We start from the raw sequence: 22,287 nt of genomic DNA on the forward strand, positions 1-22,287 counted from the left end.
CCTGTACCTCTCTCATTTGATTTTTAAAATCCTTCTTGAGTTCTTCTAAGAAGGCTTTTTGGGCTTCAGACCAGTTCATATTCCCTTTTGATGTTGCAGATGTGGATTTGATGACAGTGTTGTCCTCTTCAGAATTTCTGCCTTGATCTTCACTCTTCTCATTATATGAATCTATGGTATGTTTCTTTTTACTCATGGTGTTTCTCTATTCCCTGGCCTTTAAAGAGATTAAACTCTCCTGCTGGGGAGCAGAGGGCACTGACCCAAGCTTCTTGTGTTGGGAGCCTAGGTCTTGGTCACTGGCTTTGTGTGTTGGGGCCTCTTATGTTGGCAATTGGAGGCTGTAGGTTTCTGGCAGCTTATCTGGTGTTGGGCTGGAATCATCAAGGCTGGGACTTTGAGGCAAATCTAGGTTGCCTGCTTTTCCTTTCCTTTAGCTTTGTTTAGCTCCTTTTAGATAGGTGCTGCCAGGTGTTTATCTGCCTGGGGCCCCTTGTAGTGCTGCCTCCCTTATTTCTGTTGAGGCACTGGGAGACTTTGCTGTAGAATGCCGAGGCACCTGGTGGTTTTCTGAGCTGGTTTCCACCAGTTACCCCACCCTCACTGAGACACTCAGAGGTACAGCTCTTGGCGTTTGCCTGCTCAACCACCTGGGCTTTGAGATCTCCTCCTGGTTAGGAGTTGGAGGCTGTAGGATTCTGACAGCTTACCTGGTGTTTGGCTGGAGTCAACACGGCTGGAACTTTTTGGCACCTCTAGGTTGCCTTCTTCAGCTCCTTTCAGATGAATGCTGCTGGGTGCTTATCCTCCTGGGGCCCTTTGTAGTGCTGCTTCACTTATTTTTGCTGAGGCACTAGGTGACCCGTTTGCTGTAGAATGCCGAGGCACCAGAATCTCCTCCTGGTGTGCTAAAGTGGGTCTTTCCACTAGCTGGCTGGGCTGCTGCACTGCTGCACCCCATCTTTCTTCTGGTTCAGCTGTCCCCGGGTTTTTTCTGGGGTGATATTTTCTGGGTTTTCAGAGGTTGATAGGGGAGGGTGAGAGCGACTACCTTTTTACTCCGCCATCTTGGCTCCTGGAAGGGGAAGTCACTTGTGAGATTTTTGTCCATGGAATCCATGCAGTGATTTATGGATTAGTTCAGTTGTCATTAGTTGCTTTTATTCAGACCTTTCTACTTCCCTTCTCCTGATTCTTAAGTTCTCCTTAAATCTAATGGATAGAAAGTCGACCTTTAAGCCGGAAAGATCTGGGTTCAAGTCAACTCTCTTAGATTATAGATGGCAAAAAAATATTGACCTGCATTGATCAAAGGAGGTCCCTATACCAATGAAATTACAAGCTTTATCTCTATTTCTTTTCTTTTATATCATTAACCACTTAGGTCCTTTTTGCTGCTTCTTTGTTCTTTCTTTTACATCTCAGTTCAATCTCTCTCTCTTTCTCCCTCTCTCTCTGCCTCTCTCTCTCCTCTCCTCTCCTCTTCCTCCCTGTAACAAGGGAGGGGGTAAGAGTTATATTTCCAAGTGTAACAAAATATCACAAATATTAATTAACATTTAGAGATATCTGAAATGTGAAGGGCCACCAAAGAATCTACACAAAAATCACTATCTACCTCCACAAGCTCCTTTCATTAAACTTCTGTTGACTCAAATACCAACAGTCAAGATAGTTTTTTTCTTAATTATCAAATTTGTGGTAGGTGGTACAGTAGATGATAGAGTACTAGACTTGGATTTGGTTCAATTATAGCCTCAGACACTTACTAGCTATGTGGCCATGGGCAATTCACTTAACCTTTTTCTGCCTTAATTTAATAATCTGCAAATTGAAGATAATAATTACATCTACCTCCTAGGGTTGTGGTGAAGATAAAATGACATATTCATAAAATATTTTGAAAACCTTAAAGCATAAAATAAATGCAATCTATTTTCTTCTGTCTCGTCAAAAGACTTATATTGCAAAAGTATTGCTTTTCACTATTTAATTAGGTATGAATCTCACCTATATTCTGGTTAAAATGGATTGAAGGGGGTGGGCTAGCCTGGGAACCTAACCACCACTTCTAAAGGAAAATGCATTCCAGATTCTAACTATACCATTTGTAAGTTGGTATTGTTGGCCCAACTTGACTTAGGCTTTTTTGGTAGTTCAGATTTAAAATGGGAACGAGATGAGACACTCTTAGATGATCTAACAGTTAAATAAAAGGAGTGGGGTTACTTACCAGAGAAGGTAAGGGATATTCAGTAAGGATCCTGAATTGATTTGGTATGCAACTTTCTCCACCATGTTTTGGTCTGCCAGCAAGAAGCCTGAGGGAGAAATTGCTAATTTCTCTTCTGTCTTTTTGTCCTTAGAACTTCCAGAAATTATGTTAATGACCTGAATCTTAATCTTGTGAGTCAATTAAATATCAAAGGTGATTTCAATACCTTTTAAGGAAAAACTAGCTCAGCCAAAATGGCAGAAATTGTTACTATGACAGCAAGGTACTTCCTGCATTTTAAAAACTATTCATTTCATTTGCTTTAAGACAAGATTCTAACATAATAAAATTCACAACCAAAACTGAGGTGTCACATGCTATTACTGCTTGAAAAAAAAAAGTAGTTCAGGCCTATCACAAAGGGGAAAAATTGAATAAATGTGTCCCTGTAACCCCTTAAATCTTATACCTAATCCCTTAATGCTTTTAATTAAATTGAAGGTAGTTTATTGTTGCAAATACCTTCTCAGGGTTACCATAGTTTATTCTTAATTATACCATGAATATTTGATTATAGTAATTATTCATTCTGTATTTAAGAATAAGTAGCCATAATCTAAATGGGACATTTAAATCTTTGACTACTGAGTCTCCATTCTTTCCATGAAGTACAATTCATGCTTATGCTAGTGCTAATGTATCATCCACAATCAAAGAAGGCTTTATAAATAATTGGGATAATATGATTTGAGGGTGGAATAGCTGGAATAAATAGATCCTTTGCTGAAAAAATACTCTAAATTTTGTTATTACAGATTCTTTTTTTTAATTATAGATTTTTTATTATAGATTCATTTTCTTCACATTGAATATGTAATTGACCCCATCCCCTAAGAATTTGTAACACTTTTCAAATAATATTCTAATTTTCTGAAAATCTCTTAAGGGGAGGAACTGACAGATTGTTGAGAATAAGACAGAAATTTAGACAGAAAGGAGGAGATGAAATGGTGAACTTAGGGAGCCAAAGATGAATTTTTAATGATTTCGCAATTTTGCATTTGAGACTAAGGCATCATAGTGAAATAGTTAAATAATTTTTCCTTCCCCTTAGGCTTGACATATACAAAATAGGAACTATGCCCAAATTGGAGATTAAATCCATAAGTTAAACCAATACTATCATTCTGAATGAGTGTACCTTATTAAAAAGCAATAACAACAATTATAAGAGGTTAGCAAAAATGTAGGAGTATGGAAAAACGTATTCAAGTAAGGAAATCCAGATACCAGAGGAGGAGAAGCATTTGGGTGAAGGTGAATAGTGTCAGAAGAATTAAACCTCAGAATGAGTTGAGGCTGGCAAAGAATGCCAAGGAAAACAAAAAAATGGCTACAGAGTTGGTTTGGTTTTAGTTATACTATATTGGGAGGAAAAGGAGGCTAAGAGGAAGCTAGGACCTTAACATGGGGTGGATTAGATGATGATAACTAGCACCATTGAGAAAGCTGAGATGTTCAACCCTTACTCTGCTTCTCTTTAATCTGCCAAGGAAAATGACCTATGCTCTGGAAATGAGGGAACAAAACTATCTAATAGGGAATTAATACACAAGTGGACACTGGTGAAGTCTAAGGCAAAGGCAGTCCTTTCATTTCTTTCTTCTGGGACTGATGGACCCATTCATAATGTTCCCAGTACAGTATCAAGTGGCCTTTGGACAACTTTCTCCCCAAGAGGGCTCAGTGGTTCAAGGAGTGCTGTTTTCAGGAGATGATTTGCTTTCTGGTGATAGGAAGCTATTGAAACTCTCTACACAGATTTCACAAAGAAAGAAGTGCCTTACAAAAGGTTTGTAAAGGGGTAAAGATTTCTTATTATGAGATGGCGGGGGGGGGGGGCAGGGCTACTAAGTCAGGCATGAAGTCAGGGGGACCCAAGTTCAAATCCAGCCTGCTGGCTGTGTGACCCTGGGCATGTCCCTTCATCCTGTTTGCCTCAAAAAAAAAAAATCATTTGGGACAGCTAGGTGGCACAATAGATAGAGCACTAGCCCTGGAGTCAGGAGGATCTGAGTTCAAATCCAGCCTTAAACACTTGACACTTACTAACTTCGTGACCCTGGGCAGGTTACTTAACCCCAATTGCCTAGCCAAAAAATAATAATAATAAGGGTTATGAGATGGCAGTTTCTCAGATTCCACCTCCCTTGCAGATTACTATAGTTTTTCATAGCCAGTACAAATTCTGAGATATCTTTATCCCAACTCCCACTCTCATAGAAAAGTTAGGTCCCCAGAATTAGGTTGGATACATTTCCCCCTTCTCTAATTCCATCAGCTTAAATCCTCACAGGTGCTCTTCCCTAAAAAATTATCAGTCTACCAGTCTGAAGTAGCTTTTAGAAAGGGTTATTTACTAAGTTGGTACAAAAGAATGGTTAGGGCAAAATGTCTCCCCACATTTCTGTGACACTGTCCCACAAGTGCATACACCATTCAGGGGCAAGTGGAGTTAAGTGGTACAGACCCTTGTCACCTCATATCAGAATCATAACACTATCCTGCTGGTGGGTCTGCTTCAAGTATCTTCCCACTCCAATCCATCCTCCAGTCTACCACTAAAGAGATTTTCCTAAAGCACCCAGTCTGATCACTCCCCTACCAGATAAGCTCCAGTCCCTTCCCATTGCCTCCAGGAGCAAATACAAAATGCTCTGTTTGGCACATCCCTCCTTCTTTTCCAGTATTCTTCCACCTTAATCCTTAACACATATTCTTTGATCCAGTGACACTGGCTACCTGGCTGTTCTACAAACAAGACACTCCATCTCTCAGGCTCTGGGCATTCTCTCAGGCTGCCCCTCATGCCCTCCTCCACTCCAACTACCAACCTCCTTGGCTTACTTAAAGCCCCAAGTAAAATTCTACCTTCTACAAGAAGCTTTTCCCAACTCCTCTTAATTTTAGTGATTTCCCTCTGTTCATTATTTTCTATATAGCCTATATATAAAATTTGCTTTGTATATATTTCTTTGTAAGTTGTGTTCCCCATTAAATTGGAAGCTCCTTGAAGGAAGGGACTATGTTTTGCCCCTTTTTGTATCCCCAGCTCTTAGCAAGGTGCCTGGCACATACTGGGTGCTTAATAAATGTTTATTGATTAAATGAGCATAGAGAACACATGTGGAAAAGGAATAATTTACAGATGTTGGTTGCTAAAAGTCCTCTTCTCCTGTTCATGAAGTTCTCATTAAGTATGAAGAATGTTAATCCAGTTTATCTTTGCCCCCCCCATGCAGACAGATCCTTGGAGATCTTTTAAATACTCATGGGAAGATGGGAAGTCAAATATCTTCTAAATCCTTAAAAGCTAAAAGGTATCCCTCTAGTCCCTAGTGAAGGGGAAAGGAAGTTCCTTTCTGTGCCAGAGGATGAAACTAGTATTTCTCCCCTGTCCCTGCCCCTGCCCCCAGTAGTTCTTTCTCAAGGATTTCATCTAGAACTCCATTCTTGGTCCGTTTTTTAGAGTTACCTTTTTTTTGACTAACCAGATCCAACATGTAGAATTCTCTTTTCCAGCTAATTAGATACAGGACCTAGGGGGTGTTTTTTTAATCCCCTAGTTGATTAGAACAGAACTTGTCTGGAATTATTTCACTTCATCAAATGGCTTTCAAAGACTTTTCATAGTTACGTGTGTTCACCCTTTACCTTTACACTTTCCAAAAATAAGCATAGAAATTGTTTCTAAGACTGAATTGGCTCAGGGTGCTAAAGCTTAACCCATATCTCCATTGAAGCAGCTTCGCAGTAGGTGCTATAATAAGAGGGCATTAATGTGATATCCTGATTATCTGACTGCATTAAAAAGGAACACCTATGTTGACTCAAAGATCTTCAGACTTGTGAGAAGTCTAAACAAAGGAGGGAACAGCCTGAGTCAGGCTTGTCAATTTTACCTTTCCTACCCCTGGAATATCCATTAAGGGGACATTCCTGGACACTGGATTGACGAACAGTTAAAGGTGGTAACACAAAGTAATTCTCAATATCAACCCTGGCACTGGGAAAGGATGTAAATAAGAGGACAATGACCTCTTACCTACATTACTACAGGTGACCTTGAACCATGATGAGGATCGATTCCTATGCCAGACATATCATCATCTATGCTGTAGACCTTGTGTTCCTGTTACTGTTGTTCATTGTTAGTACTTTAAAATAGAAGATCCACCATAAACTGCAAAGATTTAGCACTTTCCATCACATGGACCAGATTATTAAGGCCCAGGATACAGTCATTCCAAAAGGAAGAGATAAAAGCTGGAATTTCTGTCTTTGTTCTCTTCCATATTTTGTCATTCCTTCAAGGGATCATTACATTGCTTTGTTTTTGTTTGCTTGCTTGGTTTTTTTCTTTCTATTTTTTTTTCTTGCTTTATTGCTGTTTATGCCAGGCTTCTTATGTCTCTGAGACTAAGGTTATCCAGTAGTATGAGGTTTTCTAGAAGATACTTAGAACCTTGCCATCAAGGGGTGGGGTGCGGTAGGAACAAGCTCTGCCATGTAGAATAGGCTACTTGTTTTTTTTTTTTTCCTAAAAATAATTGAAATCATTCTGGAGAATTAATTGGATCCAAGGAATAATGTTCAGGCAATTATCGTAGCTTTCACTTGCCCTTAAGTACAAAAAGCCAGTATTTAAGAAATCAGTAGCTTCTTTCTTAGGCTTCTAATTGAAAGATCTTATTGGCCAACACAGAGGGAAGGCAGTTGTACGCCAACTGAATCAATGCTGTACTTATAATGACTAACCTTTCTCTTCTATGGCTAAGTTAACTATTAGATTGTCTTCTGGATGTCTCATTTTGTTCCAGTCTCAATGCTGAATTACCAGATTGCCTTGAGTTTGTTCCCCATCTCCAAAATGAAAAAAATGTTCATTGAATCTACTCATCATGAAGATGCATAGTGGGAATAAAAATAAGACAATATCCATACAGTTTTAATTATCAAAGAACTTCAATATTACTTTAATAAATCCAAGAATTGTAACACTGCTTTAGTATATTTGCTTTCTTTCTCAGTTTTCACTTAAATCACTAATCTCTCTTTTTTTGTGCAACCCCAAAGTCTTTATTTTATTGCTTTTGTTCTATTTAGCCACCACTGATTTCACTCTTTCTCTCATAGCACTCAATCTGTACCATATGATTTTAAACTTAGTACATAACTAAGTATTTTCTCCTGTTTCTTAGGGCAACTTCTTATCTCCTCAACCAGATTATAACTCTCTGAGGAAAGGTGAAGCATCATACATATTCCCTTAAGGTCTCGAATTGCACATTGCAGGCACTCAAAAATTACAAGATGTCTAATTGATTGAATGAGATTCTCCCTTTTTCCTCCCAACTAGACTTAAATTTGAAGAACTCCTTTGCAGAAATTATTCCAGGGATATAGTTCAATGAATATATGTGTAATAAGAGTCTTACATAGGGTAGTTCTGCCTCGACCACATTCTTAATGCGGACTGTTCAGTTGACCCACAATGCCCTGCAGCCTAGCACTTTTTGAGTCAGACGTAAAAAAAATAATAGGATCAAAGTAGTTAGAACTGAATCAGACCTTTGAGATTTTCTGGTTCAAAATCCCCAATCACAGATGAGAAAATGGAGCACCAGAGAGAAGAAATAATTTACTGAACAGTCATGATTTGAATCTGGTTCTTCTGCCTGCAGATCCACTGCTCTTTCACAATGTCCTGATCTTCATAAAACTATAAAGTGATAGGCATAGAAATTGTTTCTAAGACTGAATTGGCTCAGGGTGCTAAAGCTTAACCAGTCATCTTGACCTATGTCTTGCCACTGGACTTCAATGACTCTGGATGAGAGAGTGAGGCTGATGACTCTGCACAGATCTGCCTCACCTAAATCCAATTCACTTGCAATTCAAGACATCACCTTGCTGATGTCATTGGTCCTCTTCGAGAATGAAGGATGAACAACAATAAAGTGACAGGAAGGACTACAAAACCCTAACCCCTCTTCTGTAGGATAAAGAATAGAGGAAGGGATTGAACTGCTTCTGTCTCAAACATCTAGTCTTCCTTTTCTTGATCTCCACATATTTCACTGGGCTCTGTTGTCTTGGATCCAAAGCCATGGTGTGAATCTTCCCTTCCTCTTCTTTATTCTTTATATTAGTAAAAACCCTTTACTTTTCTGTTACCTACTAACAACCCACTTTTTATGAAGACTTTTTACAAAGAAAGAGCAAGGATGAACGAGAAAGATAAGTGGGAAAGATTAAATATAGGGGAATAAAGAAAATCAAGTAAAGTGCTAGTTTAAATATTTCCTCATCTAGTGTTTTTATTTTTCAAACCCAGAGAAAGAGAGAGAGTATACTGATGTTGAATATATAAAATTATTAAAAATATGGTATACTCTAAATTACATATTTTTTCTGAGTTTTAACTTCAGGAGGGATATGAGGGGATTTGCATGCCTAATTCCCATTAGCACCTATCACTAGGATTTATTATTCCAGACTTAATTCCCCACCCACTGGAAGCAAGGAAAGCAGAAACCCTCGTATGTGGATTTAACCCAAGCTTCTTTAAATTGAGATCACTTTGATGTTTTCTGCTTAAACACCTGCAATATTTAACTCAAAAATAATGTCGCATTAAGATATATTTTTGGAAGAGAGAAAAACAATAGAATGTAAGGGCTGTTAACCAGCCTCTGTTCAATGATGTGTTCAATTCTTATTTTGTCTAATGTAAACTTCCGTTCAGTATATTCAGATTCAAATTATTATTTCTTTGATTCTTGGTCCTCAGCCACCACTCCTCATACAAACCCTGGGAATGTAAGAAAAGGGTAGGTTGAGTTCATAAAAAGGGGCACAAACAACAAAGATGAGGTGATTTTTTTCCCAACAAGAGAATATTGTTCCAGGCAATGGAAAATTCCAAAACAATAAACATCGATTAAGTATTTCCTGTATGGGGAACATTTTGCCAAGTACTCGAGCAATACAAAATTCAGGTAACTTTAACTTTAACACAGTCTCTAACTTTAAGCATCATACATTCTAGTAGAAGAATAGGACACCACCGTAAACTGTTGTAATATACAATATTACCTGATGATTTTGTAACAGAGATGATCAGGATAGCCCTTTTCCCCCTGCTCTTCTGGATGGAAGGACCTCACATGCAGCCAGGCATATAAGCTCTGGTTCCAATGGGAGAAATGTATGCTTTGGCTCAACACTGGAGGACTTGTGCTTGGGAAATGATGTAGCAATACATTATTGGTCCCCATGATTGGAGAACTGTGTCAAGGATGATTTGAAAATGAGTCAAGAAGAACCACCTGCTCAGTTTACTGGGCGGGGGTGGGGAGGGAACAAAAATGTCTGCCCCTTCCTTGAGTGTTGAGCTCTTTCAGTTGAAACTCTTGAGGACTCTGCCAAGAAACCCTTGGACTTCCCAAATGGGAGGGGTGGGAATTTCTATAGCTATGGTTTCTATGGCTACTTCATGCACATGGCAGTAAGAATTTAGACTTGCCTAGGTGATCCTAGGTGATCCTGAGGTTCACTTCAAATCCCTGACTCCATTTTCTGCTTTATATTTCTTATTCCAAACACAGGTGACCAAACAATGATGCTGAGACAGATGTTTCTGGTCTTGGTGACTATATCATGAGCTTGAGGTCAGAAATTCTAAATTTGAGTTCTAACAGTTCAGGAGAAGGTGATTCCTGCCAGTGTTGCTTCTTGGAGAAGTTCCTCTCCTAGGAGGATTCTAGGAGGATTCTGCATCTGAAAGGACTAAAGTGACAAGTCATGCCTTGACTTGATGGGAAATCTGGACTTGTGAGCAGTACAGACAGTGAAGGTCAAAAATGATGTCTGTTCAGCAGCTACACAAAGTGTTTCATATGATAAATATTTGTTAATTAGTTCTTAAGAGACTTATGTGTTTTGAACATTTCTTTTGTGGTGGGGGAAATGACTAGCTGTCTTATAATAATATCTTATATTTTGTACATAAACCTTCCTCGAAGGAATAATAGTATTCCTTTTTGTGGAGATTTTAGACATGAGTGATATCTAAGCTATAATTTAGAAACCCCCCTACCGTGATTCTGAGATGGGGACATATTAAACCAGAAAATTGGAGAGGGGGGAATAAATAGATCCCCTCTCTTTGGAGTCAGAAATAAACTGGGGTCTGCTTGACCCTAGAAACAGGCCTGCTAAGTAGGAATCCTTGGGTTTGGGTGATAATTACAGTTGAGCATCACAAAACAAAATACTATGTGAAGTCTGATGGTTGGGAAAGGAGATCATGGAAGGCTTCAAGGAGGAAGAGGTGACATTATGGTTGAACTCTGTAGAATACATAGAAATTTAACAGATAAAATGAGGAAAGAGAAACACCAAAACATGAAAGCAGTGTATATTTGGGGAAGTGTAATTTGATCTAATGGGACTGTAATGAAGTAAGCATGGAGTAAAGTAATATAAGACTGAAAAAAAAGTAGGATGACATTACATGAATACCAGTCAGGACTTGACCTTTCAGAGTAAGCAGTAGAAACCCACAAATTCAAAAAAAAATCCCACATCAAAACCAGGAATTTAACTTAATTCTTGCTGGCATCTAATTTCTTTGATTCACATTTAGAATAGTTGAAATAATGTCTTTTATTTACACTAGATAATGAAGAAATGTTACTGTGCCCAGGAACTGGATCTTTGGTGTTGCCATGAGTACATCCATCTATAACCTAATACATTATAGAATCAACTTACATGTATACTTTCCTATTGGATTATCTAGGAAAATATTGGTGTATATATTTTATTTATTACTTGATCTCTCTTAACTATTGCCCTATAACCTGATTCAAACTGAAGACCTCACAGACTTTTTTTTTTAAATCAGATCCATGGTTTAAGATCTAAGATCATAAATTCTAATAGGGCTAGAAGAGAACTTAGAAGTTATCTAGATAACTTCTTCCCTTCACAGAAGAGGAAACTAAGGCCCAGGGAGGTCAAGTGACTTGCCCAGGTTGACACAGGTAGTAAGTAGCATTGCTGGAATTTAATGTAGATCCAAATCCAGCATGCTTTCTACTGTATCCTGCTGCCTCATTTCATTGGCAAAGTAAATTCTCAGTTGAGCTACCAAAACAAATCAGCCTTTATAACTGTGGTCTAGAGGAGTTGTTGAGGCACTCTGAGTTTAAGGATTTTATTAGGGTCACATAGCCAGTATGTGTCAAAGATGGCACTCAACCAGGTATTTCTGACTCTGAGGTCAACTCCCTAACTATTGCACAGTACTACCTTTAACATACACACACACACACACACACACACACACACACCTTTTAAAAACCATCTTTTGGGACTTTATCTTGTCTGGCTTTTTTTCAATTATTAAATCCATATATTGAACAAGGAGCTTTTTTATTCAAATAACCCCCCCCCCCAGAGGTGAGGCTGAAGAGCTAGTCCACTCCTTAAATTTAAGCCTCTATTCTTTCTCCTTGGTAAATCTGAAAGGCAAATATCAACTTCGTTTGGTCCTTTTAGAAAAGTTGCGTTTGTATGTGTTCATTCAATCGTAGTTCATACCTCACATTTCTATAGTTCTTTAATGTTTTTTGAGCCTTGCTCACTACTTGTCCTGCAACTATTACAATCCCTGTTTCATCAATGAGAAAACCAGCAACTGGAAATTAATCACAGTCCCATCATTACACACAAACTTCTGAAGATGGAACTTTCACCTGGTTACTCATACAATGTTCTTTTCACTACAACACAAAGTCTTTCAGTTGCTTTTATCACCTAAGTTAAGAGCAGTGTGGACAACTTCATTTGGCAATAGTGAGAATCCTAGAGGGGTGAAAGGTGGTTGGGAAACAGTGAGATCATAGAAATGAAGAACTTCAGGGAGCAAGAGGCAGTCTGTTAATTGAGGAAAGAAGAGCATTTGTAGTGAGAAGACTTGAGATCCAATCCTTCCTCGATCACTGACTGTGTGACCCTGGGCAAATCATTTAACCTCCCATGGCATTGGTTCTCTCATCTGAAAAATGAAGGGGCTGGACAAGAGAAGCCTCTAAAGTTCCTTACAGTTCCAAATCAATGATTGGAGAGGATTTCAGAATGTCTGGAAGGGGCCTGGTAATTTTTTATCATTGGATTGCAAAAGGCAGAAAACTCAAAAGATAATTCCTATAGCCCTTAATAAGCAGCCTCTTGCTCCTAATGAGAACGGTTTTAGCTTTGGAGTCAAGATCACTTGGGCCACTTTCTATCGGTATGATTTTGAGCAAAATATTTTACCTCTCTGGGCCCTAGTTTCTGGGGCTTCTGATTCCTCCACTTTCCTCCTTCTGACCTTTCATTCTTTTAGCTCTGCTTTTCTCCTGCTTTCTTTCCCTTTCCTTAGACTAGGCACTCAGGTGTTTATATTGTAGCTAAGGTTAAGGATCCCCTATCCCTGACGTTCTGCTTTAATACCTCCCCAGGACAATTTCTCACTTTAAGTGTGGTGGAGAGTATTTGCCCATCCTCTTGGCTGAGCATTTGAAAATTCTGGCATTTATTCCTTCGAAGTTTCTGTTGCTCTGTGTCTCCTACACTGCCTTCCCTCTAGAAGGGACCAAGGCATAAGGTATGAACAGTGATAATAGTAAGTATGGCCTTACTTTGGAAGGATGGGTTTTCATTTAGCCTCCTTAGCCCCGGGGTGATTCTGTTACCTAGCACTGGACACCAAAGAGTCACACGACAAAAAATCCCACGATGTCACTAACTACTGGAGAAGACACTAAGAACTCCAGAAGCGGTTGTCACCGAAAAGGCTTGGTATCTCTTTCCCCACCAAGGTACTTCGCGGAACCCACCCAGACTCTTCCTGATCTGGTTCAGTAGCCAAAGTAGGAAGACGAGTCCGGTCCAGAGCAGTCTGGCTCAGGCTTTGCTGCTACCTCGGAGAAGGCAGCGAAGGGCCAGGCTCCATTGGCTGGAACAACGTGCCTGGGCGAGCGCTCCCTCTCGCAGTCCCGGTATAATACGCACTCGCTGCAGTTTCTCGTCTCTCTCCTAGTTCCGTGTGTGTAGAATGTCTCACATACATCAATATAGGATGTGCATGCCTGTCTAGCCCTCCAGATTGCGTAACACACCACACACACACACACACATACACGCACACGCGCACACACACACACACACACACTCGCGCACACACACACACACACACTCGCGCGCGCACGCATACTCTCAGAGTTAAGATGCTCTGTCTCTGCCTCTGTGGCAAGGTCCAGCAGATTCCGGGAGACTTGAGCCCAAGACTATGAAATGACCATTCCTGGACACTTAGCAGCAATCGCCAAGACACCTTTCATCTGCCACGCAGTTGGGCTGAGAAAACTGAGATTGGAAGAGGGGAGCCCCTCACTCTTCTCTCCCTCCCTCCTTCCTCTTCTTCCTCCTCCTCCTCCATCTCCTCCCCCTCTCCTAGAGCCTGTGTGCGCTCTGCTCAGCAAAGGGGCCGCTATAAGCAGCGGTGGTTCTGGGCGCGGTGCTGCTGCTGCTGCTGCTGCTGGAGCTGTTGCTACGGCCAGGGGACGTCCTCCGGCTCTTGGGACTTCCCAAGTGGTGACTGCTGGACACGGACACAGAGACGCGCCCCAGTTCTGCCAGTTGGGAGACGCGCCCGGAGAGTCCTCTTAGAACTACTGCTCAGCGGCTTCCCTCTTTGCAGCCCCGCCTCGCCCTGCTCTTCTAGAAAGTGGAGTGCAATAGTTGGGGGGAGGGAGGTTTGCCTACTGCTTTTTCAGCTGTTTTTGCACAGAATTTTGCTGTTCCCGGGAGCTCTTCCACCCGCCACCGGCCTTCCACTTTTTTTTTTTTTTTTTTACCCGTGTCTATTTGGGTATTTTTGTATCTTACTTGTCCCTCCAGTCAAGATGAGGAAAGGTTTGGAGGCTACAGCTGCCCGCTGCGGATTGGGACTGGGATACATGCTGCAGATGTTGGTGTTACCTGCCCTAGCCATCCTTAGTGCCAGCAGCCCGGGCTCGGCAGCCCAAGGTAAGCGAGGCGCCCCCCTGCGCCCCACTCCTCCAACCCCCGGGATTTCTCAGCGCCTACTGATTGCTTTTGACTCAAAGCCTCCCCACTTTCCATCTCCCCACTTCCTCCAGAGGGCTTCCTTTTTACGTTTCTATTTTTCCACAGTGTGGTGTGGTGTGGGGCGTGTGTGTGTGTGTGTGTGTGTGTGAGCGCGCAGGGGCATACCAGTGGGGCACAATTCGTATGTGAGCTGCAGCCTCTTGGAATGAATAGCCAGTATATGTGTCTTCACTTTCTGCTGCACACATACTCACAGTGTTGTATGCACCCACACCCACACCCACACACACACACACACACACACACACACACACACAGTATTGCATCTATGGACATACAAGAGTCCCTTGAATTCATAGAGATGGACAGTGCCTAGAGTCACCACAAAAACATATACACAGTGATTCGTGCTTCGTAGGTTGTGTGGTTAGTGTTGACTCTGAAAGTGCTAAATGTCTTTTATATTCTGTGCGTTCGTACGCGCGTGTGTGTTTGTGTTTCGTTTCTCTTACCACGAGCAGGAGCAACCACCTTAAGGAAGCTGCTTGCTATAAGAAAGAGCTAGACACACTTTGAAGTGCAAACACCCGTTGGTTGCTTCTCCAGGACAGCGGGTGTGTGTTTGTGTAACAACTCACACGAAACCCCCAGACCAGCAATTAATTGAGCTTGGGCACCAGTGAATGCATTCCTCCGCACCCATGCCCACTGCCGCCCTCCCCAGCTCTACAGAGAAACTTCCAACACTGGCTGGGGATACTCAGCTTAAGCCTACTGTAGCGAGCCCTTCTCCCGGGCACTGCTAGCTTATGTCCTCCCTTTACGAATGTACTGTGAGTGTGCCTTAAAACAAACTAACAAAGTCTAAGGCACTTGCGAGGACTAAGTGGAGGGAGCGACATCCAGGATAAGAAGGGAAGAAAGACGCGGAAGGCAGAGGAGGTCAGATGAGAGTTAAGCTGGGATTTTTTGGTGGCAGAGTCTAAAGTAGTGGTAGTCGTCCTTGGCTCTCCTGGGAATCTGAGAAGACGGAAGGGAAGGAAGAAAAGACCTATTGCAGCCCGAGCCCTCCTCTCTGAAACAGGAGCTCCCCCAGCCTTGGGAACACAGAAGTGGCTGTAGACGTGATGCAGTAGCAAGAACCCTGCAGTTGGAATGAAGAGATGAGTTCAACTCAAGCTTTGGCTACTCCCCTACTACTTACTATACCCCGTGACCTTGGGCAAGTGGCTTACCTTCCCCAGCCTTTAGCGGCCAAATGAAGGGCTGGGGCTATGTGATTTCTAAGGTCCCTTCCAGTTTGCAATCCTCTGATCCCTCCAAAAGTCAGCTCTGGGCTTGACTGTCACTCCCGTGCTGGAGCTCTGAAGGAGCATGCCGTCTTGGCTGCCGATTTCTTCAGTGAAAGGGGAGCTCTAACATGCCAGAACTCTAAGATCGTATTCACTTCATTTATCTAGGTGGAGGGCTGTGGGGAGAAAGAGGCAGGGTAGCCCTGGCCTACGAAGAAGTGATTAGTAATTCTTTTTGAATTACTCATGCATTAGGAAAACATAGATATAAAGTGTAAAAGTTAATAAATTCGTCCTTCCCCTCTCCGCCAGCTGCCCTGGAGTTCTACTTTGTTGTTGATGTGTTTGTACCTCCAAACCTAGTGTAGTCATGATTTTAGAAGATTTTTGGATAAAACCCGGTGGAAGAGGGTCTTAGCTTTTCAGAGGTTTCTTTAAATTGGTTAAAAGACCTCGGAATGGAAGAAGAAAGAAGTCATGAGCTCATCCTCAGGAGATGGGGTGGGGGCAAAGAGAGGCTTTCCTGTTATAACTGTAGAAAAGATGGTCTAAACCATAATTATGGGGGGGGGTGAAGAAGAGAGGAGAACTGGATAAGAATAGATCAAGTTAAGAGCTCCAAAGATTCCTTTCTAGTTCATGCAAAGAAATATTTAAAAGATTAATGACTGGGAAATGCAAGATCAATAAAGATAATCACCATGAAGGATAGTGGGTTAATATTAAGAAAAGAAGAAAGGGAAAAATTAAAGGATACCCAACACAGAAAGACTGGGTGTTTGCTCCCCCCCCCCACCAGAATTTCTTTATCCATCTCTTTAATTTCCCTAAACAGCTAAGAAATTGTTTGAGTGTTGAACTCACCTTACCCCAAAGGACTAGGTCCTTCATAGGAGTCCTCTGTTTATCCCATGGAAAAATAATTGTAGTCTTAATTATTGTGTGTGTAAATTCAATATAATTCTTTTTTCTATTTAGTTCATTCAATTCCTTGAATGTCTAAATAGGTGCTCCTTTATGTTATCTGAGTCCTGTGGTCCATTAAATTCCCAATTCCCAGTTCATCACTTTTATCATTGTTATTACCTACTTTCAACTATATCAGCATTTCTATTAATACATTGTTAACCCTTGAGTGAAATTATAACAAATGCACACAAAACTGGATTATTCCTGTTTAGTCACAACCCCTTCCTTTCCAGTGTATTTCTTATTCAGTAAAACTTTGGGTGTCCACTCATACCTCCTTCCTTATCCCAATCTTTTTTTTTTCCTTATTGCTGTTTCCCATCCCTTGAGATAAGAAAGTATTTCTTCATGGATAGTTTAGAATGGCATGATTGCTTCTTCCATGATAGAATTTTCATATTCTAATCTCAAAGTCATAGAAATAAATTGATTCTGTAGTTTAAAATACTATAAATAATTAAGATAAGGAAGTTAATTGAACTGCTTTTAAATAGGAAGGACAATTGTTCTTATTGTCATATGTGTATTAAGGGGGATGTTTCCAGGAGGGATTTTAAGCTTAGATTTATTCAATCACTAAGAAAGAAAAGAGTAAAAAGTTAAAGACAGCTATACTTTTTTTTTTCTATTTATGAGTGTATCAAATGCAATATGTAACTATTTAAAATAAAAACAAGAATATAGTTAGCTGATATTCCTTATGAAGATTATTGAGCCTTTAGGCACTGACTTTTTTGTCTCTATTCTCATTGTCTCTATTCTCATCTCGGGTGGCTGAGAATTCTTAGCTCTCAGGGATTTGTGCTTGCTTTGGCTGGCAGAAATGAAAGCTCTTCATAGGTTAAAGACTGGATTGTGTGTGTGTGTGTGTGTGTGTGTGTGTGTGTGTGTATACTTTCAATTCTCTCTCAAAATCAGAGTTCTGTCTTGTCTTATACAAACAATTTTAGCTCTGGACTTCACAAATCTGCTATTAACTAGCACCAACTAGTGTTCTATGTGCTAACACCACTACCAAACATGAAGATAGAATTTCAGAAAATGCAAACCACACCAGAGTATAATAATCTTGCATTAGTTTATAGAGTATTAAAAATGAACAATGAAAATTTACACATCGTTTGTTGCTATATATCATATATCATGTACTTATATATGTATGCTTATTTAGATTTTAGTATAAAATAGCATATTGATGACTTGGTCAGTCAGTCAGTCAACTGGCATTTTTAAAGTACCTTCTGTAATGCCATCCAGGCATTGTGCTAAGTGTGGGAGATACAAAGTAGAGGGGCAGAAAATAATCTCACACACACACAGACACAAACAAACAAAAACAAAAAAAACTTTTTGCTTTCAAGGAGTTCATAGTTTAATGATGATATTAGGAGTCAGAGACAGCTAGCATATAGAAATGTGGCTTTTAACAAAGTTGGAGGTAATAATTCCACTATTTTTGTCTCATTTTTATATGCAGAAAAACCAAATTGCTCCATTCTATTAATTTGACATTCATTGTCCCTCAGACAAGGAACAATTTACTTCTCTCTAAACAAAGCAATTTTTCAGATAGTAATTGCTAACATAAAAATATGTCGGAGGAAAACCTTAGGAACAAACTTTTAAGCTCTCATGAACACTCAGGTATAATTTACAGGCCTACAAAATTGATATGCCAATTTATATATCATTCTTATTTAGGCAAAGCAAAGCCCCTGAGGATATCTACTAGGCATCAAATTGACTAGGCAGCCTCATTTTCTCACTTTCAGTTATTATATGTTTGACAATAATAAAAAACCATTTTTATATTTAAATGTTCCATAATACAGATTCCTTCCTTCAACCCCTGTAGTTCAAACTAGGGAGGTTTAACTGTATGAAATATTTAATTCTTTTCTTCTCTGATGTAGGTCAGTGACTTTCTAGAGCAGTAGAGGGAGTAATTCTTAAAAGAAAAAAAAAAAGAAAGAAAGAGAATTTACCAGAATTAGATTAGAACTACTAGCTCATGCCTCTTCTTGACAGATAATAAGAAAAGTTGAAATTCAGCAGCCTATGATCTTTTAGTCTCAGGCATCACCTTTTTGAGTTAATATTTTTATATAAAGCAGCATAAAGGGAAAATACAAGGTGTCCCAAAAGTCTTAGTGCAGCTTTGCCCCTTATTAGTTTAAAACTGCACTAAGATTTTTGGGACATGCTATATAGTATTCTATTTATCCCATAAACGAAATTCAGTAAGAGTATGATGCTAATAAAACCAAGGTGGCGGGGGGGGGGGGGGTTAAGTAAGGAACAGAATGCTCAAATTAGAGGTAGGAGACCTTAGTTCACAATCCCTGTCAGACACTTACCTGTTGGATGACCATCTGCAAATCATAACCTCTCAGAGCCCAAGTTTCTTCATCTTTGAAGTAGAGTTGATACTATTGCATCCTTTGTGGCAATCCTTAAAGTATTGTATAACTATAAGTAGTTTTTATGTAGGGACAGACTCGTGTGTTTGGGAATGGAATGCATTCATTTGTTCCACAAAGATTTGTTAGGCATCTAGTAAGTATAGAAAAAGTGTTTTGAGAATGGGGGAGGGGAGAGGGATAACAAAGTTACGACATGATGCATGCTCTTAGTGTTTAGAGTCTAAAAAGGGAGTAAGACAAACCCAGGTATTAAAAACAAACAAACAAAAAGACATGGTAGGTGCATAAGAAAAGAATATTTTCCCCAAAGCAGCGCATAACAACACTGTTGCACTTCACCTCTCTAAGGCATTCATATAATACCATGCAGCTTAGCCTGAGAGTGCAGGGACCAAAGGTTGTCAATGAATACGGATACACCATTTCCCCTTTGACTCAACTCTGCACACAAGTGGTCAAGAAATAAAAAGGTTAAAGGTCAGCAGTGCTCAAAGTTTACTATGGGTAGAAGTACACTAATTCTTCAGTCTCTCAGAGGCACTACATCAGATACCTGCGAGACGCTACTAAGGAACGTGGGAGGTACCAATGGGAACAACCAGACTTTGATGCTTCAAATGACTTGGCAGCAACCTAACTCTCTACCATCCCTTCCTTATTCATTCCCTTCATTGTTGATATCTGGAGATTTAAATCTTGTGCTAATCACAAATCGTGCTTCCATTTGTCACCTGAATCCTTTGCTACAATCTATAGCTTTGGCCTTCCCATCTCGCAAGTGTAATGGATCGCTTCCCCTTTTCCTAGCTCTGCTCCCATTACACAGACACCTGCCTTTAGACATAGAGGCTATCTGGAAATGACTTGAAGGGTTGGAGTTGGGTCAGAAAAAAAACCAACACAAAGCCCATGGCCTACTGACAGTAGGTTGGTGACATTATCTATCATATAGAAAAGAAAAAGATTCTCTTACATATGAGTATATGTGTGTGCATTCCCTCAAAGGGAAGTTAACTTTATAATCTACAGTATAATCTCCAGTATAAGAGTAAGACATTGCAAGGTAGCAAAAGAAAAGGAATTGGAGCAGATAAATAGATTTCCATCTATTCAATTTATGTTTGTGTTTGTTTCTTGTATGTTAATTCAGATAAACATTAAGTTCAAGTATGACTGTCACTACTTGGTGGGAGTTGGAATATGTGACATGCTCGGATTTCTAATGTCATTTTTTGGCCAAGAGCTGTGATTTAGCTCCCACAATAATGTTTTCATACTACCCACAATTGAGCCAATTTTTTTTCTCCTTTTGACTTATGACTGTGTTTCATTATTGATTAATTGATTCTGTACTCCCCACAATCCCCAAATCCTCTTTATTTCCTACCTGAGTTTATAAAACCTATCTATAGGAATCATCTTCATTTTCATTGTTTACCGGGATCTGTTATTGTTTATGGATTTTCTTTTCTTTGGGCATGAGTGAAAAGAATAGAGAAATGCTCCAGTTTCACTTAGTTTAAATAGTTTTTCCTCAGAGAATTAGTGTTATGGTCCTTTATCCTTCATCTTTTGAACTGGAGCAATGAGGCCTTCAGCAGTGGGTGTGTTGTTTTTTAATAGCTTCTTTTTCCATTACATAAAAAATAAATCTACTAATTGAATAATTTGTAGTGGGTATTGTTTTTTCTTTAACTCTAGAGCCAAATACTTTCCTAGTGTCCAAGACATTCAATATAAACCATTCTATGGGACTCTTTTCATAATCCAATAAAAACAGAACTCTTATTAGACTTTTTGTCTCTGCTCTACTTGACTGTCTAGAATTTTGAAAATGTCTTCCCTCTTATCATGACATTTCTTAATATATACTTTTATTAGGCAAACAGGCTACTGTGAAATAGACATTTTCCTCTAAATGTGCCATTAATTAAAAATGAATGATTTTCAAGTGAAACTGAAATGTGACTTCCCTCATGAAGGGTTTCTACCACTGGTAAGAGAGTTCTGGGCAGCTAGGGTGGTGCTGTGAATAGAACCCAGAAGATACATCTTTGTGAGTTCAAATCTGGCCTCGGACACTTACTAGTTGCATGACCCTAGACAAGTCACTTAACCTTCTTTGCCTTAGTTTACTCATCTGGAAACTGAGCTGGATAAGGAAACAGCAAACCACTCCAGCGTCTTTGCCAAGAAAACCCAAACAGGGTCACCAAGAGTTGTATATATGACTGAACAACAGAGTTCCAGCCCAGAGCTTTCAAGTGAAGATTAGAAAGTAATATATGGAATCTCCTGTTTACTTAAAACATATACCACCACCCAAATGTAGAGCATGGTGTTAAAGTTTACTCCAACACTAATTAAAATAAAGTTATAATTTAAAAAGAGAAGTATAAAAGAGCCATGTGTGCGGAGATTTGTCTAAGTGTACCCTTTATTATTAGCGCAAGAAGCATTTCAAAATTGCTTGGTGTGGAAAAAGTATGCTATGTGAACAGTCTAACCTTTGGAGGATACAGTTTTTAATTAAATACTCAACCATATCTCATTGCCAAAGTGGTAGTGGTATCTATGGGGGAGGGGGAGGAGTGGGGTAAGAATTAATTAACTTGATATGCCAGTTAGATATTTTTATCTTAAATAGTATAGCCAGGAATAATCATCTTAATATAAGATATTGATCCATCAACTTTTAGCTCCAGTTACCAGTCTTGTTCAATCATTTACTTATTTTAAAATATTATGTGAATAATTGCTTTATCTTCATTAATCATTTTGTCATAGATCCTTACCTAATGTCATTTCTCAGCCATTATGAAAGTCATAAAATGCCTTGTAAGAACTGAGCATGTGTTATCTTCTCTTTTCACTGAGGGACATAAACAACAGAAAGACCTCCCCTATATTTAACCAGTTTATTGGTGAATGCTAACGTTTCTCATTTTTTAGTCAATTTCTGAATTGATTTTCTGATCAGCCATTGTCCAATTGTTGTCATCATTTACTATCTTCTTTCTCTTTTTCAATTAGGAGGGGGGAGAGCGTGTACATAACAATTAGTTTCCTAAATAAAAGACTTCTTTTTAAAATGACTTCTGCAAATTAGTTACCAAGAAAGTTGCTTGAGAATCTAAATGTGTTATTCCAAAACTCAGGAAAATTACTTGCTAAGCCAACCTACATAATAAAAGAGAAAAGGCAG

General features: G+C 39.6%; 1 protein-coding gene across 1 annotated transcript in view; it reads left to right on the forward strand.

The window, feature by feature from the left end:
- Positions 1–14,232: 14,232 nt before the first annotated feature.
- Positions 14,233–22,287, forward strand: part of UNC5C (unc-5 netrin receptor C) — a 391,452-nt gene continuing 383,397 nt past the window's right edge. The window contains exon 1 of the mRNA XM_027837574.1: positions 14,233–14,356. Coding sequence (XP_027693375.1) covers positions 14,233–14,356 — 124 coding nt within the window. The remainder of the gene's footprint in view (positions 14,357–22,287) is intronic.

This window comes from Vombatus ursinus, unplaced genomic scaffold (genome assembly GCF_900497805.2).
Source record: "Vombatus ursinus unplaced genomic scaffold, bare-nosed wombat genome assembly UNPS02014821.1, whole genome shotgun sequence".
NCBI classification, from domain to species: domain Eukaryota; kingdom Metazoa; phylum Chordata; class Mammalia; order Diprotodontia; family Vombatidae; genus Vombatus; species Vombatus ursinus.